Below are 25,788 nucleotides of genomic sequence, written 5' to 3' on the forward strand. Positions count from 1 at the left end.
TGGCAAATATTAATATGGTAATTCAACGTAGTTGGAAAATTTTAAGTGATGCAGGCTCTACCTCCGCCTCATCAACAGAAGCTAATAGATCTCCAAGCGGTTTGCAATCATCTTCAGACGATTCTAATTGTTCCAATCAAACCACACACTCAATGGTTACGAGCATTGCGAGTCCCCCGACAATGAAGTTGGAAGTTCAATCGGTACAACAGTCGCCTGTCTCTACTTTCCAAAGTCCAAACTGTGCTATCCCTGCAAATGCCACCACCATCACTTCAGCTGATACCATAGTATGTTAAATATAGTAATCTTATAAGAGATTTTAAATTAAAAGAGTTGGAACTAATTTTCAGAAATATGTCACTACACCTCTTATGGCCGAGACAGTGCTGCAACGTTTGCGACAGCGTTTAAGCTGTCCTGTGCAGGTAAGCGGCACAGGTACCACTGCTGAATCGGCCATGCGTTCACTCGAGTTGCTGCGTATTAGTATTCAACAGTCCTTTGACCATGAAGTTGATGCCATAATAAAGCAGTATATGGAGGTAAGTCCAAACGAAAAAATCAACAAAATCGATAGCATCTACTAAAAGTTGATTAAATATGTGTGTAGTAGTACAAAACTAATTCATCTTAACATCTCAATTTAAAAATGTAAAATTTTTCAGAACTACTTTAAACCGGCATTCCAGAATATAAAAGAGAATTTGGGCCAGAACGTTGTGTCTGAGGAGATTGTGAGTATATTTCTTCAATACATATCAAATTACTTGCCTAAAATCAAATATATATTTTAGTTGCGAAAGATGTCCTGTGCGCTATTGGAGAATGCTAAGGCGCAATATAATCCTTATCGCAGCATGAAGCAATCACTAGCCTGTGTATCTGTTAATACCAACAATACCCTTCATCAGTATGGTGTTGGAGAGTCAACCAGTCTACGTTTTGCGGTCAGACGACCACCACCAAAGCCGGCCGATTTCACTGAATTGCCCGCCAAAAAGATGTTAACGGTATCAACGCAGCAGCAAATACATACTGTCGTACCAAGTACTGCCTCCAGTATTGCTGCTTGTGTTGGAAATGTAAAAATCAATCTGAATTCAACCCCAACTTTATTACAACAATCACTCACTTTGCCGCAACAACAACAGAAAACGGGTCTCGTAGCTGGTTCTACCACTCCTGCGCGCAGACAAATATTTTGGAATACAGCTCAGATCTCAACAGCAACGAAATTTGTATTAGATGTTCAGGCCAATCAAGCTTTTGGTTTTGGCACCGATGGAAACGAACGCCTAGCTAGTAAACACCCAGAATTGATACGTTATTTACCAGATAATGAAGATCGCGATTGGTTAAGTTCTCAAAATGTCATAGCCGCACAAAATCGTAATTCTCGGTTTTTATTTTTGATACATGATGAAGTGTGTAGATTGAAGCAAACGCATGAAACATATCGGGTGAAACCCAATATAGATCTTAATATTATGAATACGTTCACGGTGCCAGAATTTATGATCCAAAAGATGAAGCTTTTCTTTGTAGATTTAAATATAAAGAGCCGTGGTTTAATTACAAATTCTTTTTCGGTTGGAGCCAGTGCTCAGGGCAATAGTCACCTACGTAATGCATTGCTCCAAGGGATAGCTTCACAGAATAACAATTTTACAAACACTAACAGTGGTAGCATTAGAGCAACCGGTTCAGACACGGAAATAAGTACAGTTTCTTCAGCAACAGCCACTGCAACACCATTCAACAAAATCAATACCAGTAATGCTACCGCTGTTGGAAGTTGCAATATTTCCAGCAGCTCCAGTGATGCAACCGCATTTTCAAAACCTAGCACATTAAGTTCATCTCATGCAACACTCACTGCTTTGCTTAATAACTCGTCAAATCCTCCTCCGCAAGACAAAACTACCGTAGCTAAGTTGCGTAAGTAATGTAAAAGTACGTTCGCATATGCATTAACTACCAATAAATCCACAAAATTAATCTACCTGTTCACATATGGCAGATTACCTGCAAAATTGACAATCAGATGTCAATACTGTTGTGAAAGAAATTATTTTGGAATACTTCGGTGTTTGTGGTTTGTTTAATAATTATTAACGAAATCAAGAAAATACAAGGAGAAGGAATAGTTAATTTAATTGCGTAGTTGGCTGCTAATAATAAGCAATTGAAAGAAATCCGTAAACGACGTTTACTGAGGTTTCCAAAATATTATGTCAGCAATACGCATTCGAAATTCGATATTGCATTTTATAATACATAATAAGAGGACACACTTTTATGGACACACGCTTTTTTCCTGTTATATGAATGCATAGGAACAAGGATTTTATTATTTAAGAATTATGTCCATAAAAATGTTCTCTTTAACGATTTTCTTTACACGCGTAAAAATAATGATCTATTACACAGAAAACAAAGGGTTGTATGCCAAAAAGTATGGTTATTATCTTGGATTATTTTATAATCTCAGATCTTGGGAGAGAAATTTTGTATGGGAAATCTCGCTTTTGAATTACGGATTTGGAGTTAAGCACGAAAAAGTAGATCATCTACTTATATTATATGTGAACGTATTATAAGATACAAAAATATTTCGTTTATGTTAGCTACTGAAGTTAGCAGTATAATTTTAGACTAATTAAGATGACGATTGCCAAACATATTTAATGTAAAAAATATTGTATTTGGAAGATTAAATATAACTTAGCAATTATTTGCGTGATGTACCTTTCAATTCAAAGGCAATGAAGGTAATGTAGTTACAAAAATTTATTTCATTTCGAATTATTTATAATAAAACTTTACAAATGCGTATGCAAGGCGGCAACAAAGTGAAGTTATGAAAAAGAATCATTTTAACGTACATTTCGATTTGTTACTTCCATATTAATTACATGAAATAATGTTTTACATAGAATACAACTCCCACAAGTAGTGACACCGCCGATAAAGATGAACAATAAGGGGGTGTCCATAAATTACGTGAGATGTTTAAGGGCGGGGGAGGGTCGAGTCAAATCTCATCTAATCTTACGTTGGAGAGAGGGGGCGGTCTCGGCAAATATCACGCAATTTTTTTTTCTGATTGAAACAAAAAAAAAATTATACTATTTTGGTCAGGTATCCAGATTGTACATGCTTAAGATTTAATCTTAAGCGTAATCGTAGTATGATTAAGCTCATTCACTAATTCGTTCGAAAGAAAATAATTTCATTCATACTTCGACGTTATACATTACTGCTGTCAAACCACCATATTTGTTTTATACCAAATAGCTCAATTTAATCTGAATTTACGGTACAGTGTAGTCCGTCGTTTGTTTTCGCGCCACTATCAGCCGAACGCGCGACTCGATGAACAAGAGCGTACGAGCTGAGTGGCAGCGACACACGGACAGGTTCCAACCTTCTTTGTTTAGAGAGAGCCAATATTTACTCCAGGTACATTGCAGTTGATTCATATCAAATTTTTATGCGTGCCTATTTTTTTTGTTTTAGTTTTTTAACGAGCGCGAATGTCAACAAATTTTTATTAAGAGTTACAAAGGGAAATTGTTTTTAATTTTTTTTTTAGGTTGTGAAATGCGATGATCAGAACTGCTGCAGCCCACGCCGGAGTCATCTGCATATGATTCTTCACGACCGTTTTCTGCCACCTCCATACCCTATCACTCAGGTTGATGGGCGTGTGATAATTCTGGACTTTAAAGAACATGACGGAATTATCAATCATTTGCTCCATTTCTAATACGCCTACCGATTCAACTGCTGAATGCCTTTATCAGCACGCCTTATGATCTCTATTGCCCAAGTATACGTGATGATTTAGAGAAAATATGCTGCAGTACATGCGGTATTTATTTCGCATCTATCACAAGAGCTGCAGAGCACAGGCGAGCAGCTCACATTGCACCAGCTAAGCAAGCGCGTATGTACCGCAAAGTGCGACCCTCACGGATTGTCGCAAGACGAGCTAATGAGTTACTGTGCGCAAGCGTCAACGGCTTAGAGTGGCTAGATCAGAACGAAGTTGAAGGAGCAGATGATTTTACTGAAAATCATATGGACATGTTGGTCCCAATAGTCTCTCTTGAAACCACGGATGATTCTTCATGGACTGAATTAGAGTAGATATTCTTTTTTTAATCGTAGTAGTTACGATTTAAGTCTTCTACTCGTATTGTAAAATTTTTATTACACTTATAACTCTTAGCAATATTGATTACTAGTCTTAACTAGTCGTAAATAAAAGCACGAAGCATTTTTTTTCTTTTTACAATAACAATCTAACGCGTTTACATAAGAAACCCGCATTTTGAAAAATCTCACGTGAGATTGGGGGATGGGGGAGGGGGTTGAATAAAATCTCACGACATCTCATCAGGGGGGAGGGAGGTACAGAAAATTGAAAAAAACACCTCATGTAATTTATGGACGCCCCCTAAAGGAGAGGACGCATTTTTGGATGTTGAAAATATGGGGCGATTCGCTCTTAAACCACCACAATTTTGGAAGTGTTGACCAACGTTTGTATTTTGCTTAGGTGAAGGCGCAGTTGATGCTTGCGGACATCACGACACGGTAATATCAAGTATTACTCGGTTGTTACTAAAATTTATGAGAAAATATTGCATTAGTGCCCCACGTTTAAAAACACAAGTTATAAGGGGGTTAGAGGGGTCTACCAGATTCCAAAAGTGAAAACCCCACACTTATGAAAAGTATTAAAATAGTTTTTAAGTTATTTGATTTCAATGGGGACAAAACAATGCAAACCTCCTTCGGACAAGTGCGAGGCGTTAAAGAAGAAAATATTAAATGCATTTGGAGTTTTTCAAAAGCCTGCACGCATAACTCTCATTCTGCATTGCGGTGTTCTGTTCCCAAGCACGCAGATTGCTGCCAGTTTCTGGTTATCGCTTACCCAGTTTTACGACTCTTCTGCTTTATATGGCTCAGACAGAATCAATCAAGTCTTGTGCGATCCTACTATGTTTAATGTTAAGCTGCAATACTTTCATGTTCGTCGACGTGCTGCATCCGCGTACCGCGGACATTTAGCGCTTCCTGCTGCATGCGCTCCAGCGCAGAGAGCACATTTTTCGTCCTGCTTACAGCTCGCGGCTTTGTGCCCCGTTGTTCCACATCTCCTGCATTGGTTTGCTCGATCCGGCTCTTTACATACCATGGCCATATGACCATATCCCCAGCATAGGAAGCAGTACCTTGGGGTTACAACTTCTGACACGCGGCAGCGTATCCATCCCACTCTAATATGGCCAAGTGATAGGACTCTTTTGGCATCCTCTGCCGGTAAGGAAACATAGGCAGTATGCATACCAGTGTGCGTGGCTCGTGTGTTTTTATGGAGCCTATTTCCGGCCTTGTTGTTATTGTTGTAGCAGCATAAACATTCCCCATATTTACATACGGGGAATGCTGCTGGGTTGACAGTCCTTGGCCGGATATAAATCCGGGTCGTTTCGGTAACGTAGAACCGACTGTCGTGGAAACGCCTATTTCCGGCCTCTTAATTTTTGCTTGTTCGGTCAGCGCATCTATTAGTCCATCAGCCGTGCTCACGTCAGTGATGAGATCTCTGCATTGCATGGTAACCATCTGCGTACGTAAATCAACAGTTGCCATGTTTGCTAAGACCTTTTCGATAGTTGCTTGAAACTTCGCAGTATTGGCGTCTTTTTTACGTCTGAGCTCTATCAGCAAACCACCTTTTTGCGTAGACCGCATAGTTCTGACATTTTCATTGAGCTCTTTTAGTTTTTCATTTGATTTTACTTTTCTCAGTATGTCTGCATAGGTTACCCCATCGACTTTCTTTGCTATTACCAAAGCATCTGCCCTGGGTCTTATTGCTTTGGCCACTAGCTTGTGATTTCGTGCATTCTTGTCATTTTTGTTTTGAACTTTTGTCCATTCCTGCTCCTTGTATGGTGTTGTTATCTTTTTCTCTGGGATCGTTGCCTTCCGTTTCTTTGCCTCGGGCGTTCTGCCAGACCCATTTGTAACGTCCTTTGGCCTAGCTTTACCTCTCGACCTTTTCGCTGATTGTGGCGTTCCGTTAGCTGCTACCATAGGCTTGTGACGTGGGTCGTTTCGGTTGGCTCTTCTTTGTTCCGCCTCCAGTTCCATAGTTATTTCCATGTGACAGCGCTTCAATAACATAACATAACATAACATATAGTAAGATAACATAACATAACATTATGTTATCAAATAGCAGTTGTAAGAAGATGTGAATATTCACACTGGTCACAAAAACAGCAAATTTTGTTCGCAGAAGAGCCGGAGAACCATATTCTGAAGATTGTGTGCTTCCAAGGGTCAAACATCACCCAGTGTTATGGTTTGGGGCTGTATAACCTCAGAGGAAACAATGCGCTCTGTCCAGTACGTGGAGGTGCTGGAAAACGTTTCGATGCCATATTTAGAAACCCTGAGGTGTCCGAGAGACGAATACACCTTTATGCAAGATTGAGCTCCATGTCACACATCCCACATGAGCATGAATTGTCTGAATTCAATGGAAATAATGGTTTTGCCATGGCCTGGCAATTCACCAGACCTTAACCCCATCGAAAATTGTTGGGCATACCTCGAATCGGCAGTATACCAGCGGAATAATACCACAATACGAGTACAACAGCTTAAGGAGAACATCGAAGATGTGTGGTATAATGACCAAAATCTTAAGACGAAGATAACACAGTGCGTAGCCAGTATGCCTCAACGAATTGCGACCGTCTTCACAGCAAGGGGAGGAACCACGAAATATTAGTTTAAAATAAATATTTTTAATGCAAAAATGTCAAGAAGTTTTTAATAAAAACAAATATGTAAATTTTATTAAATGCTTTAAAACCGTTTTTATTCGCTCTCAAAGCAATAAATATGTAATTTTTATCATCGGTCATAATTCAATGGTCAGGTACTGTAGGTCATTTTGATTGAGCTTGCAGCTTTACTGTTAAAAAGGAAGGAGAGTGATGAAGGGTTAAGGACTACTACAATACCACCATTGTCCGGTTGGACTATATAAATGCATTCAAGTATCCACAACAAATAGTCCGTATTATTATTTATTTGTTTTTTGATTGGTCCTTAAATATCTTAGCATTTTTGAGTAAAGTAATGCTTTTGAACATATCTGAATTTTACAATAAATCACTTGAATATATCTCGAAGAAGCTTGTCAGCTTTGTTGCTGGCGGTTGTTGTTGTTGTAGCCGTTAACTATACCCTGGTCATCGCCTAACGGTAAGCCCAGAGTATGTCGGGGTCTATTCAGGATAAATAGTATTTAACCTACTAGAATACCCAGGCAGCTGAAGCTTTTCGTCTGCAATAGGTGGGGTGGCCTTCGATATGGGCATTCGGGGGCAGGGAGCTTAGGAAAGTGGTAAGATGCACATATAACTGGCGGTTACACCCTTTTTGGGTGTTTGGCCGAGCTCGGCAAATATTTGTTATGAGGGACTTTTTCATGGAAGAAATACACTCGGAGGTTTGCCATTGCCTGTCAAGGGGTGACTGATATTAGAAAGTACTTTTTCTTAATTTTTGTGTTTTACGGAGATTCGAACCTACCACTCCGAACGGTAGTCACGCACCAAACCATTCGGCTACGGTGGCCGCCGAACGTTGTTTAACGTCTGTTTATATACTGTCTGGTCCACTAATTCCTGGTAGCACCAGGAAGTAAATGCTACTTGGGCAGTTTGCTGTGCTCCTTAACCGGAAGCATGGAACCTTCGTTATGAGGGTGTTGCAGGGAGACATCAGTAGACACTCGTGGCCGGCCTGATTGCAGTATTTTGACAGGTCTAGAGTTTTGGCCACTGCACGTCACTGGTGCCAGGCGACCATATGGGGGCAGCATAATTCAGAACTGTCTGACTAATTGGTTTAAAGGTCGCCAGCCACATTTCTTTGTCTTTGCCTCAAATCCTACCGGATAGAGTGTTGTTGTAATTTTGGACCTTATTATTATTATTAGAAGGCCATTACGCACTGCGACCAGAGTTGATCTATTGTGCAAGACCTATTTTGTAACCCTAGAGTTTAAGGCTTTTTATAAATTTTAGCACTATTGTGGGTTTGTTGTTCCAAAGATTACATGGAGATACTACGATACCACCAAGGTGGTGAAGTCTTTGTCTGCCCAGCGCAGGACATTCACAAAGCACATGTTCTGAGCTTTCTATATCCATTTCGCAAAAGCGGCAGACATTGGTCTCTGATAGACCAATGTTATTTAAATGATACCTCAGGCTGCAGTGACCTGTGAGGTATCCTGTTAGAAGACGCAGATCTACTCTGTTTAGTGAGAGTAGCTTGTCTGATATTCCTTTGTTGGGACTAAGAAATTGTCTGGCTTGACGCTGACCGGCACAATTTAGCCAGTGTGCAGCAAATTTCCTTTCTTCCCATTTCCTGAGGAATTCATTAATGTGGCTTTTCGTGAGTCCACAGAAAGGCTCAGGACCAGTAAGTTGCATATTTGCTCCTTGTTTTGCGAGGTCATCAGCCATTTCATTCCCCTCATGCCCTTCATGTCCCGGAATCCAGACTAGATTTACTGTGTTGAGGTTTCCTAACATGTTGAGAAGGTTTAGGCAATCATTTACCAATTTAGAGGTGATAGTTGTTGATAGAAGGGCTTTTAGAGCCGCTTGACTATCAGAGAGTATATAGATGTGAGTACCTCTCATTTTCCTGCGAAGGCATTCTCTCACACATATTTCAATGGCATGTATTTCTGCCTGGAATATTGTTGGGTAGAGTCCCATCAGAATCGATTTTTTAAATTTAGGCCCATTGATTCCTGCCCCTGCTCTACCATCTTCCAGCTTGGACCCATCAGTGAACCATAATTGAGATCCAGGCTTGAAATTGATAGAATTAGTTCTCCAAGTTGTTCGTTCATTAATAATAATTCGGAAGTTTCTGTAGAGAATGGGTTTGGGAGATATTGTATCCACCCTGTGTAGTATAGGAGTGTGTCGAAAGTCTTCTAAGATCTTTAGATGTCCTCTCATATCTCCACTTTTAAGATCGGCGTTGCCTTTTAGTCTTAAGGCACTCAATCTTGCTTCTTTTTCAATTAAGATGGGAAGCGGTGGTATACCTAGGAGCACGCCCAAAGCGTCAGTTGGGCATGTTTTCATTGCTCCTGTTATACCGATGCAGATGAGGCGGTACAATTTGTTAAGATCGCTTGCCGCCTTTCGTTGCTTAACTTTGGGCCACCATGCTATGGAAGCATAAGTGACTATAGGCTTAACAACTGTAGTGAATGTCCAGTAGGTCATTCTGGGGCTGAGCCCCCATGTTTTACCAAAAAGCCTTGTGCAGGCATAGAATGCCCTTGTGGCTTTTACAGTAACTTTCTCAAGATGCGAGTTCCAGGTAAGCGCTTTGTCAAGGTTGATACCAAGGTAGTTCGCCTCTGTGGAGAGTTGTAGAGTCGATTCATTCAGGACAGGACATTTGATGTTGATATTCCTTTTTCTGGTGAACGGCACTAGCGCAGTTTTAGATGGGTTGATAGAGAGCCCTTTGTCAGTGCACCATTTGTTGATTATGTTGAGGGCTTGTTGCATGCGGTTAGAGATGGTCTCTTCATGCCAGCCCACTATATATACTACCAGGTCATCAGCATAGCCCTGGGTGTGGAATCCTAGGTTGTTCAGTTTGTGGAGAAGTTCATCTATTACTAGTGTCCACAGAAGAGGAGAGAGTACTCCCCCTTGCGGGCAACCTCTTGTGGCCTTGATAGACTTTATTCTTCCTCCTAATTCTGTACTGATCGTTCTGGATTTCAGCATCGATATAGTCCATCGTCTGATGGGTTTAGGTACGTCCTTTTGAGATAGGGCATTGTTGATTGCCTCATAGGACGTATTATCGAAAGCTCCTGTTATGTCAATAAAAGCGCAAAGTGCGATTTGTTTTGACTCAATAGCTTTTTCAATAATGGTTACCAGACTGTGTATTGCAGTCTCAGTAGATTTACCTTGTTGGTAGGCAAATTGAAGTTGGTGCAGTGGGAAATTAACCAAGTTATTCTCCCGTATGTGCTGATGGCGAGGAGGCACAAATGCCATTTGCCCTCTAGAAACCCAAGAAAAACAGACTGGCAGAAGTTTAGGGAGGCGTTGCGGGACCTTGACGTTGCGCCACCAAGACTTCGAAAAGAACAGGCCATTGAGGCGGCTGTTGAGAAACTCAACGCTGCCCTAACCGACTGTTTTGAGTCAGCCTGTCCAACTCGACCTCTCCCGAGCCGGACTCCCGTTCCTTGGTGGAACCAAGAGCTCCAGATGTTGAGGCGTGAGTCGAGAAAACTCCTAAACCGGGCCCTCAAGACTAACCTTGCAGAGGACTGGGAGCGATACCGTGATGTTCAGAAGAACTACAAGAGGCTTATTCGGGAATCGAAAAAAGCCTCATATAGGGAATTCTGCAGCGGTATTGAATCTCTGAGTGACACGGCGAAGTTGGTTAGGATCCTGAAAAGGGACCCAACGGCAAAGCTGGGGTCACTTAGGAAATCTGATGGCTCCTTCACGGAGCGGAAAAGTGAGACACTCAGCTTGCTGATGGAGTCTCACTTTCCTGGTAATCAGATAAGCATCAGCCGGCAACAGCCCTTATTGATAGAGGCAGTTGTCAGAGCTGCTACACCTTCTCGGCATGACTGGTTCGTTGCCAGATCTGTGGTGAATGTGGCCGCCATTCGATTTGCCATCAAATCTTTTGGCGACTACAAGTCGCCCGGACCAGATGGCATATTTCCTGCCATGCTGAAGGAGGGTGCAGAGTTCGTGACAGCAGCCCTGAAGAAAATCTTCTCGGCATGCCTGGCACTGGCTTACATACCACGCTCTTGGAGGATGGTGAGGGTCGCTTTCATCCCAAAGGTTGGAAAAGACGACTACACCAGCCCCAAAAGCTTTAGACCAATCAGCATGACCTCTTTCATGCTGAAAAGTCTCGAACGACTAGTGGAACTGCGCATACCTCAGAAGTCGCTGAAGGCTCACCCTCTGTCTCTATTTCAGCATGCCTATCAGAGTGGAAAATCCTGCGAGTTGGCACTGCAAAACCTTGTTGCAAGGATAGAGCTGGCCATCGACAGGAGGGACTACGCTATGGGTATCTTTTTAGACATAGAGGGGGCGTTTGATAATGCCACTTTTGATAGTATGTGTAACTCTGCTAGTAGGCACGGCGTAGACCGGGTGCTAGTAAATTGGATTCGTTCGATGCTGGCCCAAAGAATCGTTTCGGTGCGAGCAGAGGAAGATCTGCTGGTGTCATCTGGGGTTAACAGAGGCTGCCCCCAAGGCGGTGTGCTGTCTCCGTTGCTCTGGTGCATGGTAATCGATCCTCTACTCACCACCTTAAACGATTCGGGAGTCTACGCACAAGCATATGCGGACGACGTTGCTTGTTTGGTAACAGGCTCTTCGCTTATGAACATCTGCAGGAAAGTGCAGAAAACTCTGGATCGGATTGACACTTGGTGCTGTGCGAACGGGCTGTCGGCAAATCCCGCCAAGACTGGTATTGTCCTCTTTACCAGAAGGAGGAAGCTTGACGGAATCGTTCTGCCAAAGCTAAAAGGAGTCACAATCCAGCTATCCAAGGAAATTAAATATCTAGGAGTAATCCTCGATAGTAAGCTCCTATGGAAATCACACGTTGAGACAAAGGCATCCAAAGCGCTGACAGCTTTCTGGCAGTGCAAAGGTGTCTTTGGGAAAACGTGGGGTCTCTCTCCTAGCAAGGTCCTATGGATCTACACAGCTATGATAAGACCCATTATCACCTATGCATCAGTGGTCTGGATGAGTAGACTATCCCTAGTGGAAGTCAGGAGGACCTTATCGAGACTACAACGCACTGTGGCCATCTGTTGCACCGGAGCTTTTCCGACTACTTCAGGCCCGGCACTAGATGCTCTGATTGGTTTACCACCACTTGATGCTTTCATCCGAGGAGAGGCCCTGAAGGCCATCTGCAGACTGAAACACAGTGGGAACTGGTACGGCCCTTGTCCGGCATTGGAACACAGAGAAGGTATGGACATCGATCCAACGATTCTCTCCATGCCCCTTGACTCAATGCCATCAAGAGTCGTACTTGAAAAGAGATACAGTGTAGTGCTACCAGAGGCTCAGTTGTGGGGAGACTCAGAAAATGAGCCCGGCAAACACTGTTTTCGCATTTTTACGGATGGCTCCAGGACCGAGCATGGCTCCGGCTCTGGGGTCTACGTGGAATCCAGCGGGACAAAACTGCACTTTGCTCTTGGAATGCATGCATCTGTGTTTCAAGCGGAGGTGTATGCAGTTCAAGAAGCGATGAACTTTGTTGTGGAAAAACGATGGAGAGGCAGATCTATATGTGTCTGCAGCGACAGCCAAGCTGCGCTTATGGCCTTAGACAGCCCTCAAACCACATCAGGGGTAGTGAAGTCCTGTAAATCCAGGCTGAACTATGTCGGCAGACATAACAGCCTGATGCTAACATGGGTCCCGGGACACGTGGGTATCGCGGGTAACGAGACCTCTGACTCCTTAGCTAAGATGGGCTCTGAGGCCAATTTCTTTGGCCCAGAGCCCGCTTTGCCACTCCCCTCTGCGGCCATCACGGCCACGGTTAGCAAATGGGTAACTACTACCCACAAGCGAGCTTGGCAGGCTGAGAGAGGCTGCAGATGGGCAAAACTGATGTTACCTGTCATGTCCGATCGACTGTCGCAAACCCTTCTGTCATTAGGCAGAGGGGAGTGCAGACGGCTGGTTGGACTAATGACGGGCCACTTTCTGTGGGCAAAGCACATGTAAAGGTTGGGCATCTCAGACAGTGTACTCTGCCCAGCTTGTGAAGAGGAGGATGAGACGGCGGATCACTTCCTGTGTGTCTACCCCGCCTTCGCCCGAATCAGGTTTGAGGTCTTTGGCACTGATGTGTTAAGAAGCGACCATCTTGGCTCCTTGGCACCACAAGATCTACTCAGATTTCTTCGGAGATCGGGTAGATTTAAAGAAAATTAAAAGGGAATCCAAGTGTAGTACAATGGACTCAATTAATGTCTGAGTGCTGCACTTGCTAGTTGTCCCGACAAAAAAAAAAAAAAAAAAAAAAAAAAAATGTGCTGATCCAATATTTTTTCCATTGTTTTTAGGAAAAATGAGCTGAGGCTAATCGGTCTGTATGACTTAGGCAATTGTTCGGGTTTTTTCCCTACCTTTGGAATGAATACGACCTTTACCTCAGCCCATTTCGTAGGGATATAACCTAGCAATAGGCTTGCTTTATATAGTCTGGACAAAGTAGGGACAATGTATTGGCTTCCCTTTTGCAGAAGGCAAGGGAATACCCCATCAGGTCCAGGAGATTTGTATGGGCTAAATGTAGATATAGCCCATTGTACCCGATTTTCATGGAATAGCTTATTTGCCAGCTTTAGGTCCTCTCTGTCAGCATCAATGGTAGGTTCTACCAACATTGTGGACTCATGTGAAGCATGGCATCCCGGGAAATGGGTGTCCAGTAGAAGTTGGCTAGTTTCTTCTGGGTTTTTAGTGTAGCTACCATCTGGCTTTTTCAGGGTACATATGCCGTTTGAGTGATCCTTTGATAAGGCTTTCTGGAGGCGGATAGCATTAGGAAGATTTGAAATCTTATCACAGTGATCCCTCCAGGAAGCTCTCTTAGATTTCCTCAATTCTTTGTTAAAGTTGGTTAGAGCTCTTGAGTAGGAGACCCAGTCCCCTGTTTGTTTAGCTCTATTCCATAATACTCTGGTTTCATGGCGTAGTCTTGAAAGCGTACTATTCCACCAGGGGACATCCCTTCGTGGTTTTTTCACTTTTTCCTGACAGCTCTCATGAAATGCAGACGTAATGTTTGAGTGGAGTTCATTTGCCTCCATCTCAAGCTCTGATTTAAGCACCAGGTGATGCTTAGAGTAGTTAGCACTTTGTTCTAAGTTAAAGTGAAAGACATTCCAATTTATATTCTTTGGATTTCTGTAAATTGTTATGTGCGGTAAGGTAGCACCTAAGTCAAACCTGATAAGACTGTGGTCCGACATTGATGCTTCCCCGGACACATGCCAATTTGAGACTTCTGATAGTACATTTGGACTGCATAGGGTAAGATCAAGTACTTCCTCCCTTATTGCATTCCTAAATGTTGGTTCATTGCCTCGGTTTACTATTGATACATTATATCTAAGTAAGAATTCAAGAAGGCACTCACCTCTCGCATTGATGTTTGTGCTGCCCCATATCGTATGATGGGCATTCGCATCACATCCTATTATCCAGCGTAGGTGGTTCTCCTTGCAGTAGTTGACTAGGGCTACAAGTTCCCTTGTTGGAGCAGTTTCCTCATCTCCTGGAAGGTAGGCAGAGGCAATGATTACCTCGTGCTCTCCTTTGTCTGTTGGCACCTTGGTCCAGATCGCAACGAGATCGGTGGTAGTGAACTGCGAAATGGGAATGAAGGTTAAGTTATTGCTAATTAAGATTGCCGCTCTAGGGCGATCATTGTTGGCATAGATTAACTTACCATTAACATCTTGGAGTCCCTCAATGACTCTGTCACGTACCCACGGTTCTTGGATTAGAGCTATATCCAAGTTTTGTTTGTTAAACCTCCTTGCTAGTTCAGCCGAGGCAGCCTTTGCATGGTGGAGGTTTAATTGAAGGCATCCGAGTTGCCTTCTATTGTTGCTTAGGGTAGCGTGTGGCATTATCGCCTCTGTTTTTTGGCACTGGCTGCCTTTTTCTTGCCTCTGTTGCTACCCAGCAAGGCCGCTTCCTCAGCAGAGTGACGTTCGCCTTTTTTGGTCCTCTTTGGACCATTATTTTTCTTGTCGGCACGAAGCGGGGGTCGCATTCTTATGCCTTCCTCTACCCTTTGAGCACTTGACATTGGTGCAGGCTTGGTGGCGTGTGGCGCATCTTTAGAGCAACATGGCTGCTCATCAGTTTGCGTTACGCTCACTGCGGTTGCTGCGATCGCCGATGTCGAAGTGCAGGGTTGTTCCTCGGTCCGCTGCAATGCGGGAGGCTTGGGCGCTTCTGATTCAGCATCCTTCTCCGGGGTTTTGGCCTTAGTTCTAAGTTGAACTGTGCTAAACCCATAGTTCAACCAGGAGTTATTTTTTTTTATCACAATGGCGGAGATGGGGTCGATTGCGATGGTTAGCTCCGTCACCTTACCCTTTTGTACTCTACGTAGTACCCGCCATTCCTGAACGTTCAGGCCAGAGCTTTGCCCATCCAGGAGGCTGAGGATGTCCTCTGTGGATGTGCTGTCCAGTTCTGGAAAGAGGCATGTGAAGATCAAAGGCCTTGGTATGTCCTTTTCTAGAACGATCCTGATTTGCGCATCCTTCCATGGTTCAAGTTTAGGCATTGCTGCCTTTAACCAGTCGGTTGTTTCATCGTTGCCACATGTATCCTGCGCGGAAGGTGCAGCTGTTAAAGATTGGCTTGGCACCACCAGTCTGCTTTTTCCTTATGCTGTCCAGGATAACGTGTTGAATGGCCTTTAGTTTATCCGTAGGCCATATCGTTGCCGGATAATCAGGTGGTATGATACCCAGCTTGGTGCTACATGCAGCATCCTTGTAGGACATTTTAGCCGTCCCTTCTTTCACCTCCAGGTTAGGCACTGTTGCCTTTGCCCTTTCGGCTTCTGATGGGTCAGTTGTCCTTTCCACTAAGTTAGCTCTTTTGGGAGATCTTTGCTTAGGGGTGGTGCTGCTGGAGCGCTGACGCTTTAGGTTCATTGGCTGCTGTGCTAGTTGTCGCGCTTCTTCAATGGAGTGACCTTTACCCAGGTGGTACCTGAGTCGCTTTCTGGCGGCACCGCTGAGCCGCAGATTCACTCCCATTTCCGCTCCATTCTTAGCCGAACCTGTGGTTTTTGAGGGAGAAGTTAAGAGTTTCTCCTCTTCCTCTGGTGATAGAGCGGAAGTTTTCCCGATGGGCCCTAGGTCCATTTCGTCTACTTCCATCTCTAATTGCGCTATGGCAGAGGTCGGGCATTCGCTGCCTTTTGTTGCCTGCGGCAATTGTTGTTGTTCGACAGTGGCTGCCGAAAGGTCACTGCTGACCTGGTTTGTAGAAGGCATTGTTGCCTTTTCTTTGTTTTTGTTTTCATCGTTTGTTTCAGACATAAGTGAGTCCCACGAGTAAAGGGGAATGGAGGTCAAGCCGCAACAGTGCCCCGGTGTTGCGGTAAGGCTAATTACAACCAGAGGGCGCCCGGTATCTGGAGGTCACCGTTAAAAGACACACTGACGTAGTGCCATTCATCACTTAGGCACGGTACGAATAACACCTGTGATTACGGGTTTTTTCGAGTTTGCCTCTCTAGATCCGCCATTTTCGGTCGAAAGCAGGGGCACCTCGTGCAGGAGTGGAATATTACCACAATGGTCGGTCTTTAGGCTTTAGGCAGTTCCTGCCAGTCGCCTCTGTGTGCCCTACCTCTATAATAGAACCAAAACACACTTAACCCCCCTTTGGACCTTAGTGGCAATTGTGGTTGTATGCGCTGAAAAAGAAACGTGACACGGTGACAAGGTTTTGGGGTTGTTAACGGTCGGTATTGGTGTATCATCGACTTTCACCTTTAGCTGTAGTTTGAACCCATTTGTCCAGGTGGTGGAGAGGGTCCCCTTAGATGTAATGGGGAAAGTTGGAAGTTATTCGCAGTGAAAAAGCGAGAAAGGCTAGTGAGATAAACGTTCACTTCGGAGCACATTTCTTAGAAGGCCAGTGAGACTTTCTTTGGTTGTTGGAGCAGCTTCGAGAAGTAGAAGTTGAAAAGCAAGCCCTGCGTACACCTTGAATTATCCTCCTATATTATGAGCTTTGGTCTCGAAAAATTACTGACATTCCCATGGCAGCCGGTTCCATGTACCGGAGTGGCTTGTGCTTTTCCCGACTAAGGGCTCCCGCGGACCTCTTTCTGTCCGTCTGCTCCTCCTTCGCCCGAATCAGGTTTGAAGTCTTTGGCACTGATGTGTTAAGAAGCGACCACCTTGGCTCCTTGGCACCACAAGATCTACTCAGAGGTCGAGTAGATTTAGAGAAAATTAAAAAGGGAATCCGAGTGCAGTACAATGGATTTATTTGTGTCTGAGCGCTTTGCTAGTCTGTCCCGACAAAAAAAGGGCTTCCGCCCCAGTAAACTAGCCCTGTCTAGTGCGTTGAATTTTACGTTGTCTATAGTCATTAGAGTAGTTCTTTGCAGCAAGACTGCTTGGAATACTTCTCCTAAGGGCTGGCATTGAGCTTAACCCTGGATCCGAAGTGTATTTCTGCTGCGTTTGCCAAATACGACTCCATCCAAACTCAACATCGGATAAATGCAACCAGTGCCATCTTAAGACCTGTTAAGGCCCACTCAGTGGTCCATACGATATGTAGCCACATGTTGCTGCCACCATCTAGCACCTTCAGCCCCCCGGCTCTACCTCACGCAACCAACCAGGACCACAAATAGAACTTTTGCGGTACCATGGCGCAACAGCACTCCCCCCGGTTGAGATCTTAAAGGGGCGAGAAGCTTTCTATACTGGAACGACATAATTTCATAACATGGCTTTTGGCATAGTCTGAACTAAAACGTCCAGAGGTACAAAAATTTGAATTTCATTTCGATTTCGAAGAAAGAGCCCAGTTGAGCCCAAGAGAAAGTAATTAAGGTTTTGTTTTTGAAATTTTGCAAATTTGGGTTCATGATATGTAAGACTGTGCATGTAACTCAAAAATTATTATATTCTATTTATAACCTGCTTACCTCTAAAACTAGAGAAATCCCAATGCGTAGTCAGAGGGAGGCAATTCTAAATTCTTATTCTGTTCGTAGGTTTCATCCTATAATCAGCTTTTGTTTCTATATATAAGATAATTGCATTTTTTTATTGTTTAAGCACTCACATTAAGCTGAAATTAAAACTGGCATGGAAACAGAAAATTCCCAAGTACTACTTTTTTAATAGCCACATAGCTTTTCTTCCGGTGTGATATTACTGACGAAAGTTGTAAAAAATTCACATTTATGCAAAGATATGGCCAACTTCAAACCGTTACTCGGCTCTCAGCAAATTTGAAGATATCACCTAATTTGCTGACGTAATAGGGGTTATAACAGCGGTTTGCTTATGACCAAGGATCATAGATTACCAGTTTTAGCCTTCAGCTATGGTAAAAAACGAAATTAAGCGAGTAAACAAACAGTTGTTATGAAACTATAACTCGGGCAAAAAATATTATATGCATTTTTATGAAATTTATATTGAATTTGGGTGAAATTGGTTAATTACCACACTCAAGTAAAGTGATATCTGAAACAAAAAAAATTGCATCTGAAATGGCATATCTCTGTTATAAATAAAGCAGGTAGTAAAACTCGACTAAATTTGGTTGACATATTACTCTCCAACTCATTTAGATCTGACATAAACATTTTTGAGATCGGATAAAAATCACACCTACTCTTACAAATATTAAAGTCTAAATTTCCATCTGTCCATTCACCTGATATTACAGGCTTACAACTCTCATTGTGTATCAGTTTGCTTGATTCCAAATTAAATTTTACTAAAGTATGCATCGGTATATAAAGTTCGGTCGGTTTTAGTGAGCGATATCTTGATGTAACAAGGCCGTTATACCAAATATCTCATTTACAGCTGGCTGCAAAACCCTATTGGAACTCCAAATTGCTAAAGGCCATCATAAGAATTTCTCACTTACGTTCAATATTGTTTATGAATGAGAAGAAAACTGCAACCGAGAGAGTGAGCATATGCTCGTATACTCGTATTTCAATGCAGTGCAAGTTGATGTTGACTAAAACATACAGACGCTCGAGTGTTTTTGAACCTGAAGGTGGCGGCGATGACGGTGTGCGCCAAGTACCTGCGAAACGCTATAGACGTGGTTGGTTGGCAGGCAGGCAGTAAAGCTTTGAAGTTCAGTTGATGAACTTGAAGCTTGATTGTGTATGCGCGCAATTCGACGTCGACTGCTTCACTAGTTCGACTGAAGAGTACTACGCTCTACGAAATATTGCCCCACTGGGAGCAAGCGCGAGTATTTTGCTAAATACTCAAAATATTATATGTACATATGTATATACATACGTATGTATATTCAAACTGCAGATTTGGTAGAGCTATGTTCGCTCACGATGTTATCATTGCTGCTGCTACTGCTGCTGCATTGGCATGTTGTTGCCGTAGTTGTTTATGGATTTCGCCAACCGCGCACAACACAGACAATGTTTACTTGGTCTCGGCGAGACTTCAGTCTTCGAATGACTGCGACAAAATACGGTTGTTGCAAATAAACGTGGATTAATTCGTTGAGCGCGTAAAAGTTTAGCGGACGGGTATTTGCGAGTTTTCCGGCTAGTTTTTTTTATTTTTATTTCTGTGCCCATTGCCGTATATTTGCTGATTTGATATCGCATCGTTTCGCTTATGTTTTCGATTTCGCATTTTAAGTTGCATTTTCGGGGGCAATTATAAACATTTGTTCCGCACTCGCGCGCAAATACAATTGCAACTTTACGGCGGTACCGACTTACCGTTAATCGGACGTTTATTTGTTGGACATAATGTCGTTGGTATTGCCATCAATGACGTCTCACGTGAGATAAAATATGCTCGCTAATCTTTAAGCTGCTGGTGTTAAAATATTTTCTACTACTACAACAACTAAAAACATCGTAATGATTGAGCAACAATTGTAAAATAACATTTAAATAAAAAGTATTTGTTGTGCCTTCCTGTGACGCATATTTTTACAAATTAAAAGCTTCATATAAAAAAAGGTTCGAAAATTTTAATTATGTGCATATGTGTGTACATGCCTGTGCAATAAAAAATAAGAGTGAATGAATGAAAAAAAGGGTTTTTATTTTTCGTGCAAGCCCATTTAAACTCAAGGTATTTTCAACACTAATTTCTTTAATTTTTTTATTTGTTTACAATTAATTTTCTACTCCTAAAGTTTTATAAATTCATAATTAATAAATTACCTAGCAGTAAACGTTTTCGGAGACTGTCAATTTTTCTATACATATGATTATGAATTGTAATAAATATAATAAAAGATTGTGTAAATAATTGGTATTAATAAAAATGTCTCGTTCTAAAAGTTTTCAAGATAAACAAATATATATACCTACAAACCTATTATAATGTTTGCAAACCGTCCAAGAAATCCAGATGCACAAAATCTGTAATTTTCGCGGAAATTTTTTGGAAATCCTTTTTTGTTTTAACCAATTATGACAAAAAAAGGCTACGTAACGTTGAATTTTGAACTTTTCGCAATATTATTGCTTGCGCGAAGGTGTCACTGACACCCACCATCAAGCCAGTCGCCAAGCCAACAGCGAGCGGCATTCGCTCTGCCAGAAAAACACCCGCTGCAACAGCTACAACACAAATTGAAGCCAGTGAGCACTGCTGAAAGACTTTATTCGACCAGTGAGTCGGCTAGTTGGCTGCACGATCAACTTCAATATCATCATCATGACAATCATCACCATCATTATTCGTAATCGGTATCAACTATAGCAATAACAGCATTGGCAATCGCGTAACACATGGGTTTTACTTTATAATATACGAATAAAAATTTCGTTGTTTTTGTTGGTCATCGGCGTCGATGCCGTTGCAGTCATTCGGTCGCACGCTCGCGCACCAACAATTGACGAGTCCCTGAGCGGTGCCTCGAACGCGTCAGCGTCGCTGCTACCGCCGTTTTAGTCACTGAGTTTTGTGTGAATGCCACGGCCACTGCAAGAGGAAACGTGAAATGCATTTGCCATTTACCTCTAGTCGAGCTTTTTATAATCTACATGCATGTGTACATATGCATACTTGTAAGCTTGTACACATACATAAATATACATATGTATTTGAATGTGTGTTTATTTGTTTTCATTTTAGCATTAATGAAAAGCAGACAATATAATAACAAATACAATAATTTCGCGTAAATTAATCAGCAATTCGGGATGTTTGCGAAATCAGCAATATGTATCGAGGAAATTTAGGCAATTATATGTATAAGAATAATAAAATGTTTAATTGTGAATAACTCAAAAAATACGTTGAAAATTTGTCATTAACTTTTAATCTGGATGCAGCTCAAAAATATTTATATGAGTGTGTGTTAGTGCAATTTATTGGTTTTTATAAAAAAGTAATAAGATACAAAAGCGGGGCATACTCTCATCGATTTATGTGTGCATGTATGCAAAGTGAATGAATTCGGTTCGTGCGAACCTCATCTACCCCAAGGGCAATAAACCTAATATTGCATGCGATATCAATACATCACATCACATCACATCGCGCGGGGTCAACGACAGAGTGTGCTGCTGTTTAAACGCTGCCGTGTGAGTGAGAGTGGAAGAGTACGACCTCGGACGGCTTTTTACGCCACTGCCACCGCTACTGCCACTGCCGTGCAGACCAGCTACTGACAGTCAAATCGACTGTCACTGCCGTTTTATCGCTTTGACGGTTGTTATTGTAGTAGTTGTCGTTGCATTCGTCACGCAGAGCCGCCGTACTGCTGCTGCGACATGCACTGAAAGTGCCTTTGGTTTCTACGCTACTGTGGACTATGCCTCTGCCACTGTACCGTTCGGTCGTTGTCATTACTGTTGTTGTCAAATGGTTGTTATTGGGATAATTTTTTTTTTGCAATTTGCCAACTGACAATCGCATATGTGTGACGAATAAATATGATATAATAAATTTAAAAACATCGAAATAATACGGAATTCATTCTACTAAAATATATACGCAGTTTAATATCGATCAGGAATGAAATATTGCACTAAATTGAATAAGTGACGTTCTGGGTACCGCGTTAATTGACTTGTTTGCATGCCCATCATTGCTAGATCGTTGTATGAACATATGAACGTTTTAATATTAGTTGGAGTTTAAATATGGCCTTGGCACAGGAATAATCCTTTTCCCTTTTAAAAGGTGAGTACGATTAAAAAATTTGTATACAAGCCTTAATTTTAATTCGAAAAATTAACTATTTTTAAGGGATACATTTTTTTAACAGAACCCAAAAACGTTTCTAAGTTTTACGAAGAAGATTGATAAAATATTATTTAATTTTATGCATTGAATTGACAGTACACATAGCAATCTATATATACATATCTATGTGCTTAAACATAAATACATTTGTAGTTTTTATTATATTCGCTAAGCAAACAAATTAAAGCTAATGTTAAAACCATAGTAGAGTACTACGACCACACGTGAACTCACTGGCGAGGTCCAAAAATATGCATGGCAGTTATGGGACCCGACAAATTACCGACAGGCCTTTATCTAAACTCTCGCCGTTATCTGGGAACCCATACAGCTATTAAACTCCTACCTGCCTGAGAATAGACACCGTAATACCAATTATATATTCACTTTGTACCTAAGGGAGCATTAACCAGCTCATTTAATTTCGATCTTCCTCGTGGGCCTACCGTTTAATGGCCTCAATGCAAATGTTTCGCAGCTTCATCCACTGTAGCAGGGTTTAAATATTATTAGCTGCTTTCAATTTACCTTTACTAGCTGAAAAATGTCTTTGCTACCAAGCGAAAAATTTGTACGAGTATGTGAAAGCGACAACAGCTTAGCGATGCTCAAGCAACTTTGGTGGTTGCCTTCTAGCTTACAAACGACATCTTTATAATTACTATTACTTCCAAGTATAAGTGGAGATATTTTACGTATTAAGCTCATTCTCATCAAATTTAATTGTTTATTTCCCATTCGTATAAATTTTTGATGTAGTTTGTATCGTTTGATTTTCTCTTATCGCAAGAAAAGTGCAATTGAAATAATTTTATTAAAAATCATTAATATTGACTTTAATAAGAGTAATTTAACAATTGCCGAGTGTTTCATAAGTCATTTGTAGTTCGCAACAGTTCTCTTTTTTTTCGTTTACAACGAAATAATTACTATAATCCTCTGCGAGCCACCACGAAGAACGTTCATTCCCGCGACATACATATGTAGGTGCTTGGTTTTTGCAGTATAGATCTATTTTTGGCAATTGCCTTATTTTACATTGTTGTTATTGCAACTGTTCAACACACCGCAATTCTATTTAACAAGTTTTTCATAACAAAAAGCGTAGAAACCACAAATTATGAAGCAAAAAGTTCAGTGAAATTCGTAATATTAATTAAATTAATTGTAAACAAAAATGAAATCAAAACTCCTAAATCACGTCATCAAATCAGCTGATTCTGTCATATTCACTGACAGTGGGTTAGCGACTGATGGTCCGCGAAGCCTTCTGTACTCCAAGGAAGATAGATTACAAGATTTGGCCATCCGAAGCAAAATTGGGAGAGTAACTTCGGCTGCCACGTCATCGGGGATTCGGCTACAGAATTTTTCCCGCTCATTTCACTCTAGTCCAATCACTCGTTGTGTCATCTATGACGTTGTTCAGACGACAAAAAATTAATATGATTGGTGGCTGTGTTGATTTTTTTCGTATATTACCAACATAATCTCAATTTTTTTCATAAAAAAACAGCTGTTATAAAACCGGTTGCGTTAGCAAATCAGCTGGTTTCTTTAAAATCACTGAGAGCCAGTTAACGGTCTGATGTTGGTAACACTCTATTCTCTACATGGTGCTGTATTCTATCCTCCGTGGGATCCAATGGAAATGGAATGGATTTGTTCAAATTAGCTTTGTTCATTACACGCTAAGTGGTTGGTAAGTTTAGAGCAGGTATTGATACAACTACAACTACGGAAATTGGCATCAGCTCTACTTATTTTAAAGTTTTATTGACTTGCTAGTGAAATACTTTGGTGAATAATTTTACTCAGTTTTCGTACAATACGAGTACATATATAATATTTATTTTTGTTTTATTGGAATCTAAATTTTGGCATTGCTCCTACAATTAATATTAATTTAAAAACTAAGCTTAAATCGAATGAAACCAAGTCTTTTTTTCAAAAAGTATTTGAAAAATATTCCAAAGCATTACCATTCTATATCGCCAATAGCTCATGTGCCTTCGCCTGAAAAACTTCAACAAACTTGTTTCTTTATTGCCTTCTAAGTGAAGATTACCTATTGTACCTGCAGATCGGGAAAATTATGTATTTTAGTTGTGTTTTTTTTTTTTTTGCTTTGACAAATCATTAGAATAAATCCACGATGAACAAAAATCGCTCGTGTATGTGCATACAAATACGTTATGTGTAATTGTAAAAATACAGTTGGCAATCGAAACGTGAATACTCATACTCGCCCCAAAATCGCAAGTAGCCAATATGCGATATGAGTTTAAAGCGTGGATTCGCTTTTTTAATAATAAATTTAGTGACCCACTTGAGAGAAGTTCAAATAAAAAAGCAAAATAAATAGTTTAGTGCTGACTCGTAGCAAAAATTGGTGGCAATACAATAACGGAAATAACGCAACCTGCAATGGTGAGCAACAATTGAACACAATACCAGCAAAGTCTACTTAATGCTTTCTACAGGTAAAGTTATTAAATTCTGTGGTACTATAGAAATTTAACTCAATTAAATTTAAATAAAAAAAAATTAATTTTTGCTTTATAATCCAGAATTTACTTAACATTAAGCCGTAGCCGAATGGGTTGGCTTAAAAATGAAGGTCCCTTCATTTGTGGAACAACATCAAGATGCACGCCCGCATGTGGAAGTCCGTATTTCTGTGCTATATAAAAAGGAAAGATCTCTCGAGCCCAAAAGTAGCATCCAACGAAAACAGATATTCGTTGACATTCTTAATAGTTCCCTAGTGGGAAAACACATACATAACTTCGAATTTATTAAAAAAAAAAATAATAATTGGCGCGTACACTTCTGTTAGGTGTTTGGCCGAGCTCCTCCTCCTATTTGTGGTGTGCGTCTTGGTGTTGTTCCACAAATGGAGGGACCTACAGTTTCAAGCCGACTCCGAACGGCAGATATTTTTATGAGGAGCTTTTTCATGGCAGAAATACACTCGGAGGTTTGCCATTGCCTGCCGAGGGGCGACCGCTATTAGAAAAATGTTTTTATTAATTTTGCTTTCACCGAGATTCGAACCAACGACCTCTCTGTGAATTCCGAATAGTGATCACGCACCAACCCATTCGGCTACGGCGGCCGCCCTTCGAATTTATTACTTCTACAATAATTGGGACGCCAGTCGCCGTACCCAAATGGTTTGACCTACCGTGACTACAATTCAGTAAAGAGGGTGTTCGAAACCGACTCTTGCACGAATCACCCAATGATAAAAAGGTTTTTCTTAATAGCGGTCGCCCCCGCGAGACAAAGCATTTCATTAAAAGTATGAGGGTCTCAAAGAATTGTAGGCCCCTCTGTTTGTGGAAGAACAAGATGTGCCCCACAAATTGGAGCAGGAGCGTGGCAAAATGTAAACTCGGCTAGCAAAGCGTGCATAGCGTAGTATTTTCGCTCTGACACTGCGGACCACAATTACTAACACGAAATTGAAAACATAGCTCAAAAGCGAGTCGTTATATCTAAAACATCTATTAATTTCGAATAGTTCAGAGCTAATGATCTCGCCCGATGTCAGTAAGAGTTATTTAGAGCTACCAATATCATATAATATAGATGTAGCGTCGAATAGTATCTCTTCCTGCAGCCAA

General features: G+C 41.5%; 2 protein-coding genes across 5 annotated transcripts in view; both read left to right on the forward strand.

Moving 5' to 3' along the window:
* The first annotated feature begins 11 nt into the window (after positions 1-11).
* Positions 12-2,737, forward strand: LOC129240950 (uncharacterized). The gene is made up of 4 exons (XM_054877031.1): positions 12-290; positions 354-545; positions 669-737; positions 798-2,737. Exons 1-4 carry the CDS (start codon positions 15-17, stop codon positions 1,947-1,949), a joined length of 1,689 nt encoding a protein of 562 aa, XP_054733006.1. The 5' UTR covers positions 12-14; the 3' UTR covers positions 1,950-2,737.
* Positions 2,738-19,416: 16,679 nt separating this feature from the next.
* LOC129240221 (ecdysone-induced protein 74EF-like) overlaps positions 19,417-25,788 on the forward strand; it is a 175,096-nt gene continuing 168,724 nt past the window's right edge. For 2 of the 4 annotated variants that reach the window (XM_054875875.1, XM_054875882.1), the window contains exons 1-2: positions 20,245-20,976; positions 21,044-22,096. The gene's annotated coding sequence lies outside the window, so the exon portion shown is untranslated. Of the gene's footprint in view, positions 19,918-20,244; positions 20,977-21,043; positions 22,097-25,788 lie in introns of those variants that run through there. The other 2 variants (XM_054875877.1, XM_054875876.1) reach the window with 2 other exon arrangements.

Source organism: Anastrepha obliqua, chromosome 3, assembly GCF_027943255.1.
Source record: "Anastrepha obliqua isolate idAnaObli1 chromosome 3, idAnaObli1_1.0, whole genome shotgun sequence".
NCBI classification, from domain to species: Eukaryota; Metazoa; Arthropoda; class Insecta; order Diptera; family Tephritidae; genus Anastrepha; species Anastrepha obliqua.